The 18,848-nt window shown below is 46.8% G+C and overlaps 1 protein-coding gene across 1 annotated transcript in view; it reads right to left on the bottom strand.

Moving 5' to 3' along the window:
• LOC115096037 (phosphatidylinositide phosphatase SAC2-like) overlaps positions 1 to 18,848 on the bottom strand; it is a 127,514-nt gene that overhangs the window by 55,867 nt on the left and 52,799 nt on the right. The window contains exon 11 of the mRNA XM_029610524.1: positions 12,879 to 13,077. Within this exon, the coding sequence (XP_029466384.1) occupies positions 12,879 to 13,077 (199 nt within the window). The remainder of the gene's footprint in view (positions 1 to 12,878; positions 13,078 to 18,848) is intronic.

Raw genomic sequence — 18,848 nt, 5'->3', positions numbered from 1 at the left:
TTGCTGAGGGTTCAATGTCTCGCAACGTATCCACCCCCTCCTAACATTAATCTCTCGCCCTGGAACTGCAAAGTAATGTTAGTACAAGTTTTTATGGCTGTCAGCACCTTCTCCCAGAAAGAGTAGATTTTAAGGCAAAACATAAAAAAGATGCAGGAATGGCCCCACTTCCATTTGACATTTATGGTATTCATCACTGTCAACCATACCCATCTTACGTAGATGTATTCTGTCCACTTGACAATGATGTAGTATTTTGTAGTGCATTTCCTTTAGTTGTACCGAGATAGGTAACTTATGGACCTCCCAAAAGATTTTCCCCAGCCCCTTTGCTGTTTCTCCCTGTCCCAATATTTTTCTAAGTCTATCAACATATTATAGTCTCCGTGAGTTTTGCAATAATGGATACCAATTAGCAATAGAGTTTTTCCCACGTGCAATTTATTCCATCTCGATCACCCATTTGAGTTCCTTTTTAATCTCTTCAGCCTTCATTCCCAATGAAAAGAAATAATGAAATTGCAGATATCCAAAAAATGGATTTTAGGTATACTGAAAGATAGTTACAGCTATTGAAACTCATAACTACCCTAGACTCTTTATCTGTCAACTGTCTCAAGGTAGTCAAACCTGCCATCCTCCACATGTCAAAGATTTTGTTCTCATCACCCAGTGGGAAATTAGTATTATTTTGAACTGGTAAAAACAAAGACATTGATCGGCATCCACAATCTTTTCCATAAATGTCTCCAGGCTTGTAGAAGTAGATGTAGGAAGATTTCCCCCACAATCTCTCTAGGCATGGAGACTTTAGAAAGGTGAATCAAACTCAGTGGAGAGTATGGTTTGGATGTTTCTTCTGTTAGCCAAAAAACATCATATTTATTTATGTTTATTTATTTTTAATTTTTCTATACCGAAGTTCCTGTACGAATACAGATCACACCGGTTTACATAATAACAACAAAATTCGCTTAGGAGCGTTACATATAACAAATAACAAAGAAGGCATAAAAATATGAAAAGAATTTTAACTTAATATATAGTAGGCAGTACATATCCTATCATATCAATTATATTCTCGTAAATACGTATCGGTGGAAAGCTTTGGGGAGGTGGGTGGGAAACAATGTGTGAGCCAATTACGGTAGAAAGAGAGGGGGAATAAACAGTCGGAGGTTGCAAGAAATAGTAGACTATAAAGGCTGGAATCTGGAGTATGGGAAGAATAGCATTAGGAGTCTGGGAAGTCTAGGCTGAATAGCCATGTTTTAAGTTTTTTTGAAGGAAGATGGTCACTGTTCTTGCCTGAGGTCTGGTGGCAATGCGTTCCATTGATGAGGTCCTGCTGTCGAGAGGGTCCTCTTTCTTAGGGCTGATTTTGTTTGTGGGGCAAACAGGGTGTCTTTATAGGCGCTTCTAATGGGTCTGGATGAGGTGTGAATTGAATGGTGGTGTCGATGGATGTGAGGTTGTGTTTAGCTTTATGGATAATCGTGAGGACTTTGAAGAGGATCCTGAACTTGACTGGAAGCCAGTGGAGGTGCTGAAGAACGGGGGTGATATGATCTCTTTTTTTGGTGTTGGTGAGAATCCTGGCGGCTGAGTTTTGAACCATTTGAAGAGGTTTTATGGTGTTAGCTGGGAGTCCGAGCAGGAGGGAGTTGCAATAGTCCAGTTTTGAAAGGATGATGGATTGCAATACCAGTCTAAAATCTTGGAGGTGAAGGAGAGGTTTTAAATTTCTGAGAACTTGTAATTTGAAGAAACAATCTTTCGCTGTGGTGCTCACAAAGTTCTTTAGGTTAAATTGATTATCTAGATCTCTAACGAAAGGAGATTATTTGATCGTTGAGTTGACCGAATGAGCTGGGGATGGTGACGTTGGAGGTTTGGTGAGGATTTCCTTTGAGATGATAAGAATCTCGGTTTTGTCACTATTTAGGACCAGGTTGAGCGTGGCAAGTAGTTGGTTAATTTCTTGGAGGCAGGTGGTCCAGTGATTCAAAGTTTTTTGAAGAGAGTTTTTGATCGGGATGAGAATTTGGACATCGTTCGCGTGGAGGTAGTGGGATAGTTTTAGCCTTTGAATTTATTCCCCAAAAACTCCCCTAGATATCACATATGACATGCTAGGTTATATAGAATCTATACCGCCCTCTTTGGGTTGCGTTAACTTGCTATACGCTATCTTCAGTTGTCTACCTCTCCACAGAACACTTATAAATATAGCTCTAAGTCATGCTAAATCTTGACATGTAAGCCAACACGGAAGCATTTGGAGTCTAGAAGGTAGTTTTGGTAACAATCATTTGAAATAGAGCATTTCTCCCCATCATCGAGTTTGGAAGATTCATTCAAGTCTTCAATTGACGTTGAAAACCCTCTAGTAAATCTTTAACATTGGCAGTCTGCACTTCGTGGCCGCCCCCCGCACTCCCCCCCCCCCCCCAAAGTCTCCTCCCCCAAACGCCCCACATATCACACCGCACTCCATCTTTGGTGAAACAAGGCCGCAGCATTTATTAACATTAATTAACATGAATCAACATAATTACATTACCGGTACCCGAGCCGTCGGTGCTCTCAGCCTAGTGCGTTCCGGGCGTCAAAACCAGCGTCCGCCGTTTAAGCCAGTCCGCCACTATCTTACCGGCCCCCCGCCGTGACCAAGCCAGGGGGCCATTCCTCCAGGCCGCCCACGCCTGAATACACGCACTTTCTTTTCCCGAGGACTTCCGGTCCCTCCTGACCGTGTCCTCGAGGTCCCCCTTTACCTACCAACTCGGGTACCCCCCGCCTTGCTGCGACGAGTCCTCCCTTTATTGTCGAAATGTTCCTTGTCCTCTTCTCCCCTTGTCTCTGACTGAGTCCACCGCCTTGCAGCATCCTTTTACTCCTCTGGGTGGGTGGGTGGGGAACCGGCGAGCGCGGGCAATGAAAAAGACCGAGGCCCGCGCTCGCCGCTCCTTAAGAGGCCCCCCCGGGACTCGGGAGCGACCCCGTGCCGACGTCATCGCGTCGATGACGCGCGCGGCCGCGCCAGCGCGTCACCAACGCGATGACGTCCGCTGCTCCCCGCCTGTGGGGCATCGTGCGCCGCCGCGGAGATTGCCCCAGGACGCCAGGTAGGGTGTTGGGGGGGTCCCCCCCTCGGCAGACGCCATGTTAAGGGGGGGGCCCTCCCCGCACGAGGCGAGTCGGCCCCGTCTAACATTGGCAGTCTGCACTTCGTGGCCGCCCCCCGCACTCCCCCCCCCCCCCAAAGTCTCCTCCCCCAAACGCCCCACATATCACACCGCACTCCATCTTTGGTGAAACAAGGCCGCAGCATTTATTAACATTAATTAACATGAATCAACATAATTACATTACCGGTACCCGAGCCGTCGGTGCTCTCAGCCTAGTGCGTTCCGGGCGTCAAAACCAGCGTCCGCCGTTTAAGCCAGTCCGCCACTATCTTACCGGCCCCCCGCCGTGACCAAGCCAGGGGGCCATTCCTCCAGGCCGCCCACGCCTGAATACACGCACTTTCTTTTCCCGAGGACTTCCGGTCCCTCCTGACCGTGTCCTCGAGGTCCCCCTTTACCTACCAACTCGGGTACCCCCCGCCACCAGACTGGGACAGTGCCCCACTTGTCCCAGTCTCCCCCCTTTAATGCTGCGGCCCAACCTTGCAGAGCACCTGCTCAAGAGTTTCCTGTATGGCGTTATTAAATAGATCGTAACCAATGTCGGACAAATGAACCTGGTCCGGCCTATAGAGGCCGGCGCAAGGCTCGTCTGCCCATTCATGCCTGATTTGGAGGATGCCCCGCTGTTGGGCCCATACCCCGACCTGCCTATTAATCTTCTTCCTGCCCCTGCCCCACAGCTTGCTACTCTGCCATTTGATCCTGGGTATAATGTCTGACCAGATAATGGCTGTTCCTGGTGCTAACCCCCTAATTGCATCTAAATCCCTTTTAATCATCTCTATCATTTGTTTAGCCGAATGCGCCCCCAGGTCGTTGCCCCCGAGATGAATGACTATGGCCTCTGGTTGTTGAGACGTGGATATTTTGTGCCGCAGATCCGGCAGCAGTTGTTCCCATTTCATTCCTGACCTTCCCATCCATTTCAGGGTGACTCCTTCCGGAGCCATCCCCAAGTGTACACCGTACGGTCTGTCCTGCGCCCTTTTGGCCGCCCATCTCACGAATGAATGTCCTATTAACCATGCTACCCTCCTCATGCTCCGTGGATCTGCGGGTGAAATTAAATGCATTAGTTACCCATTTGCGCGAACCCCGGCCTCACATAGCGCTTAGCCACTGCTGATCGCCAACGACCGATCTTACGTATGACGTCCGTTGGCATCCCCGCTTGCGCCGCGCTAGTCGCTACCCCTATCCGGAAGGAATGTGTTCCGTACTCTTTCGGGTCCAATCCTATATTTCCTAACGCCGAGCGCAACACCGCTGCAAACTGGTACCGAGTCAGCGGAACACCATCTCTATGCACCAACAAGTGATCCCCGCCTACCGGTCTTAATCGCAGATAGCTCTCTACGTTCTGGACCGGGCATGTTACCAGCGACCCCCCTGCCGCCAATATGATTTCCACCCCTTTTGCTTTTTGGTCTGTCTTTGATTTGTGTACTCGAATTCTCATGAGCCGGTCCTGCACCTGTACGTTGCCGTACAATAACCCGTTGCGGCCCTTATCATATTTGGATGGAGCCACCAACTCGCTAACCCTTAATGCCGCAAAAAACGCTATGCAGAAGGCTGCTCTGAACAACCCCACCTCAAATGGGTCAGTGCAGACATGCTGTACCGCGTACCACAATCTGACCAGTAACTCGTGCGTGATGGGCCGTCTTTTATCGCCTTCCCAAGCTACCTCCTTCGCCCATCCCGCTAGCATCTTCTTAACTATGAAGAAGCTGAAAGGGTCACCCAAACCTTGCGCCTTTGTAAAGAAGGCGAAACCGGCCAAGCGGTTGATCGTTGCTCCTCTGGACATTCCTGCCTCTTTTGACCATGATATGAACCGGACTATCTTTCCGGCCTCCACCACCCCTGTGGCACTACCCTGTCCCCCCAGAAACTCCTGCACCTTAGCATAACCACGGCAGTAGGCTTTCCACGTTGCAGGGGCAACAGACGCCCTCAGCAATCCCTGCTCGACCGTGTTCCAATTTGCCATAGGTGTTCCGGCATTGGGACTCCCTCCGCCTCTGCCTCCGGCACCTGCTGGCGAAAGAGAGCCCACTTAGCGCGTGATAATGCATCCGCCACCTGATTCCGTATGCCCGGCACATGTTTGGCCCTTATGGTCATGTTCAACCTGAGACTCTGCAGAACCACTTCCCTCAACAGCCCCGCCACCTGCGGACAGTGGGCCGCCTGTTTGTTCAGCACTGTTACCACGGCCATATTGTCACACCAAAAAACTATCCGCTTGTTATGCAACCTATGGGCCCAAATAGTGATTGTTACCAAAATTGGAAAAAGCTCGAGGAAGGTAATGTTCCTCACCAAGCCGTCGTCCCTCCATGCCTGCGGCCATGGCGCCGCACACCATGAACCCTGGCAATATGCCCCGAATCCCCATCCTCCCGAGGCGTCCGTGAAAATGTCTAAGTCTCTGTTGGACATTGCCTCCTCCTGCCACATTGCTACGCCATTGAACTTATCTAAAAATTGTAACCACATTATAATTTCAGCCCTTACTGGTCCCGATATCCTAATGTGATGGTGCGGTCGCTTCACCCCTGTCGTCGCTACTGCCAATCGTCTCAAGAATGCCCTCCCCATGGGTATTACTCGAGTCGCAAAATTGAGGCTTCCTATCAAGGATTGCATCGCTGTTAAGGTGACCTTCCTAGCTGTCATTGTCTTTCTAAGCAGGTCCCGTAGCTTACATACTTTCTCTAACGGCAGTCTCGATGTCATTGTTAACGTATCTATTTCTATACCTAGGAAAGATAAGGTGGTATCCGGACCTTCCGTCTTTTCCTGTGCCAAAGGGACACCAAATTCCCGGGCCATTTCCTGAAATCCGGCTAACGTCTGGGCACAGGTGGCCCTATTGGCCGGTCCCACAAACAAGAAATCGTCCAAATAGTGGACCATGTTGCTGTTCCCTGTCCTTTTTTGTAGTGCCCAATGTAGGAATGTGCTAAACATCTCGAAACAAGCGCAAGATATAGAACACCCCATGGGCATACACTTGTCGAAGTAGTAACTACCTTTAAATTTAAAACCTAGGAGCGGGAAACTGTCGGGATGCACGGGGAGCAATCTGAAAGCGGATTTTATGTCCGCTTTGGCCATTAGAGCCCCTCGGCCACATTGCCTGACCAATGCGATCGCTGCATCAAAAGATGCGTATTGGACCCTGCAAGCCTCCTCTGGTAAATGATCGTTGACGGACTCGCCCGGGGGATATGACAGGTTCTGAATAAGCCTGTATTCCCCCTGCTCTTTCTTAGGCACTACTGCCAACGGTGAAACCATCATGTCCCGGAAAGGTGGGTCCGCAAATGGACCCGCCATCCTTCCCAATTCAATTTCCTTAAGGACCTTCTGTTGTACTATGTCTGCGTGTCTCACTACAGAGACGGCATTAGCTAGTCGCGCGCTCCTAATTTTTCCTTGAAAAGGTATCCTAAAACCGTATCTGAAACCCTCCCCGAGCCTGGCAGCCTCTTCCCTTTTAGGGTAGTCTGCCAGCCATTCCAACATGTTCGCCAGGTGTATCGGCGACGGTGCCTTGTCGCGGACGCTATTGCTTTCCTCCCCCTCCGAAAGTACTAATCGGCCCCTGCCCTTTCTTACTGCACTTGCTGGCTGGGTGCGGTGCGGAGCACATGGAGCATATATGCCTAAATTTGCATTCGTGGAAGGTGCATCCTGCCTTGTTGTATCTCCAACACACTTTGTCCTTGCTATTCCCGCTTTCCCCCCAGGAATTACTCCCCGCCGTTGGTGTCCCGTTAGCCGCCTTTCCACTCCCATGTGCCCCACTTGTGTCTAGGACCTTGCTGGTCATTTGACGTAACCATAGGCCAACGTCCTGCGATCCCCATGACATGCCCTTATTGTCCTCCATTTTGTCTCTAAAATGCTCGTCGTAATTCAACCAGCACCATCCTTGATACTCCTTATAACCTTCGAGTATTGCGTCCGCGTAGCTAATCATGGGCGCATACTGTGACGGGTCCGCCTTTCCCATTACACTCATCATCCTCAAAAATGCTCTGGCCCAATTCACTATGTTTTTTGCCACTTTTGTCTCGCCCACCTTTTTCTCGTCCTTCTTTCCCTTCTTCCTTCTCTCTACTGCACCCTTCCTACCCTCCAACACTGAGAATATATCTATGTACTCTCTTTTTCTTATTTTGCTGCGCAGCGCCCTAGGAACACTTTCCCACAATTCCGCTAAGGGCGGCAGTGCCATAGTAGCTGTCGCGCCTGCTCCTGTGCCCCTGCCCACCACTGAGTGCACTGTTTCCCCTTCGCTCTCTTCGGAGTCGTCCTCCGACGAGTCATTGGAGGATTCGCTGACCCTCCTCCGTCTCTTATTACCCTTCTTATTTGCCGCTCCCTCCTTGACTCGTTCTCCACTGTGTCGCCCGCTGGGTGCCTCCGCTCCGACCACCATGTCCGCTGCACCTCCCGGCACTTGTGTCTCGTTGTCCTCCCCGGAGCTTGTCTCGCTTACTCGCCTCTCAGTCCCTGGGGTGACTCTGCCTCTGCGTGCCTCGCTCTCCGCACTTCGTTTCTTGCTCTGCGGTCCCGATTCCCTCTGTCGCTCTCGGACTTGTGTAGACTCCACGGCCTTTTGGGCTCCCCTGACCCTGTCCTGCGTGGCTATCGTGCCCCCGGCCGCCTGATTGTACCATGGCGGAGGCACCTGCCACCATGGTGGGTACATTTGCTGTTGATAAGGGTTAATCATTGTGGCCAGCCATGCCTGGGCACTTTGCTGGGTTCCTCCCGGCCCACCTTGTGACGGAGTCTCTGGTCCTGGGCCGGGTGCTCCCGAGGGTGGCACAGCTCCCACTCCTGCTGCAGGCCACACGGGCCATCCCCACTGCGGTGGGCCTCCTTGCCCCAACTCGAGCCGTGAGCCCGTAGGTCCGTGCCGGCTGCCTTGTTCGACCAGGGCTGGCTTCGCCGGCTGCCGTCCCCCTCCACTCTTCTTTGCCTGCACCTTCTTGGCCTTGTCCGTCGGCCGTGCCCCCTTGTGGCTCCTAGTCAGCGGTCCTTGCCTCCTGCCGGCCTCTCGTCCTCCCACTCCCTTTCTTGGGGCGTGATCCTCCGGTCCATCCCGTGGCTCTTCACCCCTCCTCTTCCTTGCTCCCCCCCGTGTTCTCGCTGTTCCTCTCCCCGGCATGCTCACAATCAACACACGGGACTGATCTTCTCTTTATTCAACAGTTTACAATTGTCTACTCACGGTTTGCCTCTTCCGAGCGATGGGGGGGGAGCGCTGGGGCTTCCTTGTCCGCTCCTGCGGTCAGCTTCCGTTTCCTTGAGTTCCAGTTGTCCACGTTTTTCCCCGGGCTCAGCTGTGCTGGGAGTCCCGCCTGCCTCTTGTATTTCTGTCGGCTGTGTCTTGATTCTTCACAGCGCTGCCGCAGCCCTCTTCCGGGTCTAGCCTGCCGCTCGCGGACGCACGGATCCGTTCTGATTTCCCTGGAGCAACCACAGTGTTGCTTCCCCTTCTGCTGCTGCGTCTCTGCTGCCTCGGTGCCTCTCCTGGCACTGGGATGGGCTTCCACGAGGTTTTCACCTCCCTCTCAATTCCTCCCTCTCAACTCCTCCGCCGTTCCGCTTCACAGCGCCTGCTGGCTCACTGCCTGCCGCCCGGTACCTGCTCCTCCTCCTCGCCTTTCTGTCTGGCCCTGCTCTCGTTGCGCCGCGCTGTCGATCGCGTTCCGGGGTGCCCCAATGCTCTCCGCGTGGCGCCCCGACGCTGCTGCTGGCGCCCGCCTGTCTCCTCGAATGCCCCGCCGAATCGCCGCGGTTAGCCTTGGTCCCGGCGCCGGGATGCCGGAAAAAAGGGTGGCAGTTCTTTTAATTTCCTTCCTGCGGGTCCTCGTGCCCTCCTGAGGCGTCCGCTTCAGTGCCTGCCCCCTCCGACCGGCGATCGCGTTCGGCCTCGTGCGCTGTCCCGATGCTCCCAAGCAGCTCGGCTCCCAGCGAACCGGCGAGCGCGGGCAATGAAAAAGACCGAGGCCCGCGCTCGCCGCTCCTTAAGAGGCCCCCCCAGGACTCGGGAGCGACCCCGTGCCGACGTCATCGCGTCGATGACGCGCGCGGCCGCGCCAGCGCGTCACCAACGCGATGACGTCCGCTGCTCCCCGCCTGTGGGGCATCGTGCGCCGCCGCGGAGATTGCCCCAGGACGCCAGGTAGGGTGTTGGGGGGGTCCCCCCCTCGGCAGACGCCATGTTAAGGGGGGGGCCCTCCCCGCACGAGGCGAGTCGGCCCCGTCTAATATTACATTCATATAAAAGGGTCAGATCCTTAGTGAGCCAAACAACCAGATATTTAAGTTTTTGAGGAGCCCATCAAAGAAGAAAGTCGCCATCCCAATTTTCCTTTAATTCACTATGCAAATCATTAAACCAGCAAAGGATCGAAAAGCAGAGAAAAACTGCATTAGAGATATCGTTTGTGAGGCATTAGCAAGAAATAAAATATCATCCGCAAGTAGGCATGTTTTCAGTTCCTTAGTACTTGCTTTTATCCCTTGCAGATCCACGCACTTTCGTAGCTGAAATGCTAGTGGCTCAAGGGTAAGAACAAACAGTACCTCGGACAGGTACTGAAAAAGAACAGTTTACTAATATACTTGTCTTTGGATTAGTATAGAGTAATTTAACCCAATCTAGAAAAGGCCTCCCCAGCATAAACTTCTCTAATACCCAGAACATATAAGACCAATTTGCTTTGTCAAATGTTTTCTCTGCATCAAGATAAGACTATCCTTTGAGCATTCCCTGCCTTTGCATCTCTCAGAAGAGCCAGCAGTTTGCGTACGTTACTACCACCATGTTTTCTGGTCAGAAAACCTGTCTGATCTTCCCCTACTAGGGGTGGTACTATCCTGTCTAGTCTGGCTGGTGGTACAGAGGCTAGCAATTTGGCATCTACATTCAGCAATGAATAGGTCTGTAAGATGCTGGGCTCCCCAGGTCTCTCCCTTTTTTAGGCAGGACTATAACAGCCTGATTCATATTTTCAGTAGAGAACCCATGAATCAAGGCATAGTTAAACATTTCTTTGAGGGGGCTTGCGGACCTAAAACTTGAGAATTTTGAAAAATTCAGATCCAAGTCTATCTGATCCTGCTGCTTTATCCAATTTTAGTCTACTTATAGCCCTAAAGATCTCCTCCTCAGATTTAGGCTCATGTAACTGATGTATTATTATCTGGGATGACAGGACGTGATAGGTCTTTGAAAACATCTCTAGTGCCCATATCTGTGCACCCAGTATCATATAGGTTTTGATAATACAGTCTAAAAATCTCTGTCTTCCCAATATTTGTAAGTGATATGCCATTGGCACTCCATAGCCTGGTAATATATGCCCTCTGTCGCATCCCTTTTACCAAATTAGCCATTAATCTGCCCGCCTTATTACCATACTTGAGTTGAAGTTTAAAGAAATTGAGAGAGCAGATGGCTTTGAGATGTAATAGATGATCCAGTGTTACCTTGGTGTCCGTGAGCATCTTTTTATGTTCTGCTGACAAATGAGATATGTACCTGTTTCTGGACTTAAGAGATTAGTAAGGCGCAAAATCTCAGCATCTTAAATTTTTCTGCTTAGCCACATAAGCAATAATTTCACCTCTCATAACAGCCTTACCAGTTTCCCATACCAATGTGGCAGCCATATCTGGTGTGGCATTCAACTGATAATACACCATTTATCTCTCAGAAGTTGACAAAATTCTGTGTCATTTAGCAAGAGAGCATTCATATGCCAAAATTGAGACTTTCCAGACCCATCTACCCAGTTTCAGAGACAGAAAAACAGAGGCACGATCCAAAATAGTGTTGACCCCAACAGAAGCATTTATTACTTTTGGAAACGAGATGAGAATATAATCTATTCTGGAGTAGCTTTGATGTGGGTTAGAAAAGAACATAATTCTTCTCCCTAGGATGTAAGTCTCCAGATGTCCAGCATAGCTAATTCTTTCAAAAGTAAGTTAACCCCTCTCCTACTCTCCTGGGCATTAGTCACCCTAGGTGGCTTGCAATCCTCTCCACTATCTGCTACCACATTGTAGTCGCCTCCCAGAATTAAATTATAATCAAGATAGCCTAAAATAATTGCGATCAAGGAAATAAAACTTTAGATATATATATACCAAATGTATATTCATTTCTAATAAGATATCTAATTTCAAAAAGTGTCCCCACCAAGAATAAATACCATCGCTTATCATCCCTAGTTACTTTATTCACCTTAAACGGGAGATCCTTATGAATAAGGGTTGCCACACCTCGCTGTCTGCAAGAATATGAAGTGAAATAAAATTCCCCAAACCAGTCTCTTTTTAACTTTGTATGTTCAACATCAGGCAAGTGTGTTTCCTGCAAGCATGCAATCTATTTTTTCTCTTTTAAGCATAGTAATTTTTGACTCTTAACCGGAGAATGTATCCCATCTACATTCAAGGTGGCAAATTTTACATTTCCTCCATTCATCTTCCCAGCCTAAATCAAACCCAGATTAGTTCCTCTTGAAACTGACAATAGAACCACATATATTATGTCTCGTTCCCAATCAAGGTACGAAAAATCATGAGAAGAAACCACCAAGCACAATACCCTCGGTAACACACCCAAGTATGCTCTCCCACTCCATCACACTGACAATGTAGCCAACACCCAATCCTCTTCCACACAGTTCCCCCCCTTCCCAATCCCATTTGTCTCTTGATGTTGTTCCCAATCACAACTCAAGTCACAAAACCCCCCTACCCTCCCCCTCTCCTATCCCTATTAGGCAAAAGATGACTCCCACCGTCATAGTCCCAAGGGACCACCACACTCCATCCATCATCTTCCCACCTTCTTAGCACTGGAGATGGCACCCAGTGTGAACCCCCCCTGCTTATTTATACATGTACATTTTGATAAACTTTATCCCAAAGAGAACATAACAATCTCAGACATTGCAGTGTTAAACAATCAACCATGCTTAATGAAGAGACGGAGCTATCTATTTAAACAACAATCCATAACGCCCAAACTCACCCCTTCCCCTAATTAAAGCTTATTCCAAAGAAAAGGGGTCATTGGAGCTCAATCCACCCACGTCAGATCAGGCAGCCACCATAACCAGAGTCCTTTTATTGTAATTTTAATTATTCATAAAAAGATATTGGGAATTTGTGGATAAAAATCAGTAAATCCTGGTTCCAGGGAAAGCCAGATTCTATTACAACTTTAGCTGTGTCCTGTACATCCAAATTTACCACTTCACCTCACTATGCCCATATGCCAAAGGAGCACCTGCCTTCCTCAAAGCCAAGATAAGGCCCAAGTCCGTGGAAGAGTGCTGGGGCTCAAAAGGTTCTTTTACCCCAGCCAATCCTCTTAGCACCCTTTTTAACCAGTCCTCTGCATGACAGAAATCTCTCTCAAGGTGAGTTACTGGGGTTCCTGTGTAATGTCCCTCACCTCTGTATTATCTGGATCAGCACTTAAAGACAGACTCACAACTGCACCTAGACATAAAAGGCCAGCGGCAGAAATCAGAGAGTTCCCTTTGTCAGCTACCTTGCAGCTACTTGTGAGAAGCAGCAGAACACTTCAGTGAAGAATAGGAACAAGGTGGCAGTCACGTTCTCACTTAGACAGACCTTGGATCACAGTCGATAAGGGCCCATCCTCCATGGAATTTCTCATCATCAGGAAGAAGCATTTTCATGTAGTTCTGTAGGAGCTGGCTGATCTGCTCCTGGTGACTTCTCTGGTTCGCCTTGTGTAATGCCTCATGCTCTTTCTCCTTGGTAAAGATGGAATAGAGATCTTCTGTTACAGGGATCCCTTGCATCAAATCTAGTGAGCAAACCAGATTAAAGAAGTGTCAGTATTTTACTGCTAACCACAAGCTTTAATGTTTAAAAGAAGAAATATTCAGAATTTAAAAGGAGCATTAAATTTAACCCACTGTCATCTAGAGGCACATGTACTGATTATTTCCAACCCTACAAATACACACGTTCACACACAAAAAAAGAATCCTCCACCACTCATAACAGAATGACTTGTTTCTGGTCAAACCGCAGAACACCAAACGGTGCCTCCTGAAAATGATTCTAAAAAAATGCATGGAAAAAAAAATTCTAAGTTGCATTTTTTTTTTAAGTGTTCCTGATGTGTACTCCTAACACTAGCTGCAGATTTTTGGCCACCTTTATCCAAAACACCTTAATGTATGTAAGCATTAACATGAGAATTAAACACTCTGAAAACTAGTACTCAAAGCAGTGTGCAGGAGAAAAGGAAGAGAACTAAAGTTGTCGTCAGACCAAAGATCCTGTCTCCAACAGTGACCAATCCGGCAGGATCCAAAAGAGCAGATCCAGTTCCTTGTCGCTCATTCCCAAAAAGAAAGAGGACTTTCCCAAATCTACCTGTCTAATAATGGTTTATGGACATTTCCTAATAAAACAATCTGAACAAACACACCTTAAATTAAACCAAAAAAAAGAGGAGCAGCTAATGCCATGAAGTTGTAGAAACCATCGACACAAAATGAATTGTATCAAGAACTTAGTAACAGTAAATAAGTGAGCTCAACAAACGTAATCTGCAGCCTTTTGCCCACCATGGGCTCATGTGGAAGCACCTGTTGACATCATTCACCAGGTCCAACCTACCAACCTATATCATCTCTTTATTATATAATTAGTCGAAAAAACTTTTATTATGAACAATGTTGCCATTCAATATCAAACCCTCAAAGTTTTTGCAAAAACTGTAGAAAAAATATGCTGAACTTGCAGTGTATTTGTTGACTCTTCAAACACAAACCATTTCGCCATACTTTTCAAGTTAGGCAGAGCTGTTTGCGGCTAAGCATATAAATGGTACCCCTGATGCAGGTGTGGTATAGCAGAGAAACACTGCCACTGTTGGGTAATTAATGCAGCGGGCGCATCGCGGTGGTTTTCCATGCAGTAATGGTTTGCATTTGCAAGTTCAGTATATTTTTTTCTACAATCTTTACAGAAAATTTGAGGATTTGATATTGAATGTAACACCGTTCATAATATATATTTTTTTCAAATGATGATATAGGTCAGTAGGTTGGAATGGGTGAATGATGTAAACAAGCGCTTCCACACGATACATTCGTAGCCAAGGGCGGGCAAGAGATGGCGGATTAAGTCATTAAGCTGATACCAAGCTCTCAATATAATTTATTTTATATCGATGGCTTCTACACCTTCATGGAATTAGCTGCTCCTTTATTTTATTATGGATAGTTCTTCCAGGGATTTAAAGTGAGTTATTCTAATATGCCTTGAACATATCATCCAGCAATAAATTCAACAGCATGATTGTACATAGAATGACAACCTCTCCCCAATTTGTTATAAAACTGCCCCCTGGTTGGTTTCATAGAACATCCCCTGGTCTTAGAGCTATTGAAAAGGGTAAATAACCATTCCCTATGTACCACTATCACCTCACTCATGATTTTATAAACTTCTATCATAACCCCTCTATTGTCTTCTCCAAGCTTAAGAGCCCTAACCAGTTTAACCTTTCTCCATAAGGGAGTCATTCTATCCCCTTTATCATTTTTTGCCCTTCTCTACAACTTTCTTAGTTCGCTTTATCTTTTTCTGAGATGGGGCTTCTAGAACTGCACACAATACTCAGTGTGGTTGCATCATGGATCAATATAGTCTCCATTCCCTTCCAAATATTTCCTAACATTCTATTTGCTTTTTTTGACTGCCGCTACACACTAAGCTGAGGATTTTAATGTATTGTCTACAGTGACTCCATGATCTTTCCTGGGTGGTGACTCCTAATATGGAACCCAGCATTGTGTACCTAGAGTTGGGGTGTTCCGCACCCGGGTGCATCCACACTAAATTTCATCTTCCACTTGGATGTCCAGTACCCTAGGCTGGCAAGGTCCTTCTGCAGTTCTTCAGTCTGCTCATGTTTTAACAGCTTGAATCATTTTGTGTCAACTTCAGATCTCACACTTCATTTGCTGCTCCCTTTTCCATGGCCCCACTATAGATCCCTGGGTCACTCCACTATTACCTCTCTCCATCTGGAAAACTGACCATTTTATCCTACTCCTTTTCTTGTCTTTTAACCAACCAGTTACCAATTCACAATATAGCATCACCTCCTATCCCATGACTTTTTAATTTTCTGAGTCGTCTCATGAAGAACTTTGATAATTGCCTTCTGAAAATCCAAAAATAGAAGACTGACTGGCTCAGCCTTATCCACGTTTATCGTCCCAGTCCCAGATCGTCAGTTCCTCTTTTGAAGCAGTGTTCCAACATTTCTACTAAGAGGAATTGACGATCTGGGACTGGGCTGTTGAAGCGGTATAAGACATCCATAATGAGGGATTGACCTCCTGGGACTTTTTGAAGAAACATTTACAATAAATCAAGGAAGAAAAGTGAACCTGGAAAGGAGAAGGAGGTTTGATACGCATGGGACTTGCTAAGTGAATAAACCTATTAAGTTTTAAGTGAATAACCCTATTCAGCGTATAAGTGAAATGTTTTTGGGTAGGAGATAAGGTAGGGTGGTTTTATAATGTGCAAATACATGGCTGTATTTTTAATGGAGGGGTTTATGGGAATGGTATGAATGATGTGTGAGTGTTTAATGTAAACGTGAAAAAATGGTGACATTATTTACAGTCATAAATTTGAAATAAAATAATTTAAACAATAGAAGACGATATAAGAATTGGTGAGCAGAACAGTAAGGTTTTCTTGTTTCTCTTGAGTAATCACTATAGAACAAGGGATTATCGGTGTTATTGATTGAGTGTTGGATCCCAGAGAGCCAGATTTTAAGCCAGATTGCTGCTTCCCTGATTTTTTTTTTTGCTTTATAAGCTTTATGGAGCAGTAAAACAAAGTCCGACGAGAAAGAGGGAGGAGTCAGAAACCCCCTCGGGGCTATCCTCCCTTGCTGGCAAATCATGATGCAAAAGGTCCTTTTCACCTGGGAACCTCTGCTGAGGAGAAAGAGGCGGCGGTAAAAACCCCTCCCCCATCGCAGCACCAAGTGGCAGCTCTGAAAGACAGCAAAATGGCAGCCGTTACCGCGCTGAGCGGGAACGGGTCAGCACCAGCTTGACCTGCAGTATCTGAGCCCGCAGTCACTCGGGTAGATTTAGTTTTCACTATTTTGATAGCATTAACGGCCCCGGAGGACCCCTCTCCCGGCAAACACCCGGAGCAGAGGCCCTCCCGTGAAAGGCGCGCGCGGCATGAAGATGATCATGGCATCGAGAGAAAACAGAAATTTACAATGACAAGAAAAAATTTCAAAAATAACTCAATGCGCCGAGACGAGGAGGCAGGAGAGAGCTACCGCCGGCCGAATGAAAAGTTAAACGTTTGTTTTTTTTTTAAGAAACTTGCCCGGCACTGGTCCAAGGTGCTGATTTCTGTAGCGTGGAGTGAACCGGGATCCCTGGTGTCGCACCCAAAGCTGCCCAAGAAAGAAATTAGAGTCCTCGACCCTCTTATGCAGCTGCCTCACGACCAGTGGGGGATGGCCCTCTCAGGACCTCACAACCCGTTATGATGGTAAATGACTTAATGATGGTATATAAAAACTCTTAAATAAATAAACCCCTGGGAGGCTGACGACAACTCTGTTACGACTAAGGTTTGTTTTAGTTTTGTTTTGTTTTTTAGGCCAAATTGACTAAGAAATAAGAAGAGGAACCAAAAACCACCTAACTCCCAAAACAAACACACAGCCCAGACTGTAGGTTTGGCACCCCCACCTTCTGCTGGAGAGAGAAGAATACTGCCGGACTGCAGGTGGCGCCATTCTTATTTCTAGGCAGAGCGTTGCTATGGTAACTGCTCTGTCTCCATCTGCTGGAGAGACAGGAATACTGCCGGACTGCAGGTGGCGCCATTCTTATTTATAGGCAGAGCGTTGCTATGGTAACTGCTCTGTCTCCATCTGCTGGAGACACAGGAATACTGCCGGACTGCAGGTGGCGCCATTCTATTTATAGGCAGAGCGTTGCTATGGTAACTGCTCTGTCTCCATCTGCTGGAGAGAGAAGAATACTGCCGGTCTGCAGGTGGCGCCATTCTATTTATAGGCAGAGCGTTGCTCTGGTAACTGCTCTGTCTCCATCTGCTGGAGACACAGGAATACTGCCGGACTGCAGGTGGCGCCATTCTATTTATAGGCGGAGCGTTGCTATGGTAACTACTGTCTCCATCTGTTTTATTGTAACTTTTTATTGTCTCCCTGTTTTATTGTCTTTTTTGTTTTTTTTTATTGTCTTTTTTTATTGTAACTTTTATTTTTTATTTTTATTTTTATGTTTTATTTTTATGTTTTATTTTTATGTTTTATTGTCTTTTTTTATTGTAACTTTTTATTGTCTCCCTGTTTTATTGTAACTTTTTCTTCTATGCACTTGTTATACTTTTGTAATGTATACTCTTACGTTTTAGCTATGTACGTTATAATGTATTGCTCACCCCTTGTTTTATGTAAACCGACATGATACGAACTTCCGTGAATGCCGGTATAGAAAAACACAAATAAATAAATAAATAAATAAAATCTGCTAGAGGGGGGGGCCAAACCCAGGAGTCTGGACTGATCCGGGTACGTACAGGGAATGCCGATTTTCAGCATTATTTGACTAATGCAGCCCAATAACTTTAGACAGCCAAAGAGAAGTCCTAAAGATAGCTGGAGCGGTCCAGCATCTTAATATGGACTTCTTAGTGTTGATCCTGTAATAATCTGAGAAGGATGACAAGACTTGAAATGGCCTATCAGTGGAGGTTTTGAAGCCCAGTACTTTAACAAATTCTGGGCATGCTTAGGACTGATATGGAGGGCAACAGTAGGAAGGATGTTGAATGTTCAGGCAAAGACATAGGAATTTATGTGCTCATCTACCCAAAGTGGAAGAATCATAATTAGGCAGGCAGGATGGTCTTTTTCTTCTATTTATCATATTACTGTTAGAAAGATGCAAAAGTAGTACAGTGGGTGCATGCATGGGAGAAACCAAGGAGAAAGAAACAATATAAAACAAGACTAGAGGGTAACCGAGTTAATGTTATAGCAGGAGAGACATTAGTATCTCAGGGAGTGCAGTAAACAGTGGTGAACAAGCACACCTAAGTTGCAGGATCAGTGGGGAATGACTGTCTTTGGGAATGCCAAGGTATACATGTTCCTAATGTGTTGTTTCCAAGTTACTAGTATATTTAATGTGTTGCTGGAATAGACATAGATATGTGGTATTTCTTGCATAACAGATTGTTTTCTGAACCATGCCTCCCACAATGCATCCCATCAGTGGTATATGAATGTCACTTTAGAGGGCCTTTTAGCTAATCCAGATGAAAGAATTGAATTATAACCCAAATTACAATTAATAGTATGTAAGCTGTACATGGCATCTGAGAAAGATGTGAAATCTGTTGTGAAATAGAAGTTGTAAGGGTTTAATTTAAGAACATTAAATTACCATGATATATGGTTTGTTTTATAAACCATAAATTTGTGCAATCTGTTACTCCCCCATTCCAGTGTTCACTGTGGGTCGTGTGTAGCTGCAGAAT

The sequence above is a fragment of the Rhinatrema bivittatum genome, chromosome 7 (genome assembly GCF_901001135.1).
Source record: "Rhinatrema bivittatum chromosome 7, aRhiBiv1.1, whole genome shotgun sequence".
NCBI lineage: Eukaryota > Metazoa > Chordata > Amphibia > Gymnophiona > Rhinatrematidae > Rhinatrema > Rhinatrema bivittatum.
This window is presented reverse-complemented; position numbering and strand designations above follow the sequence as displayed.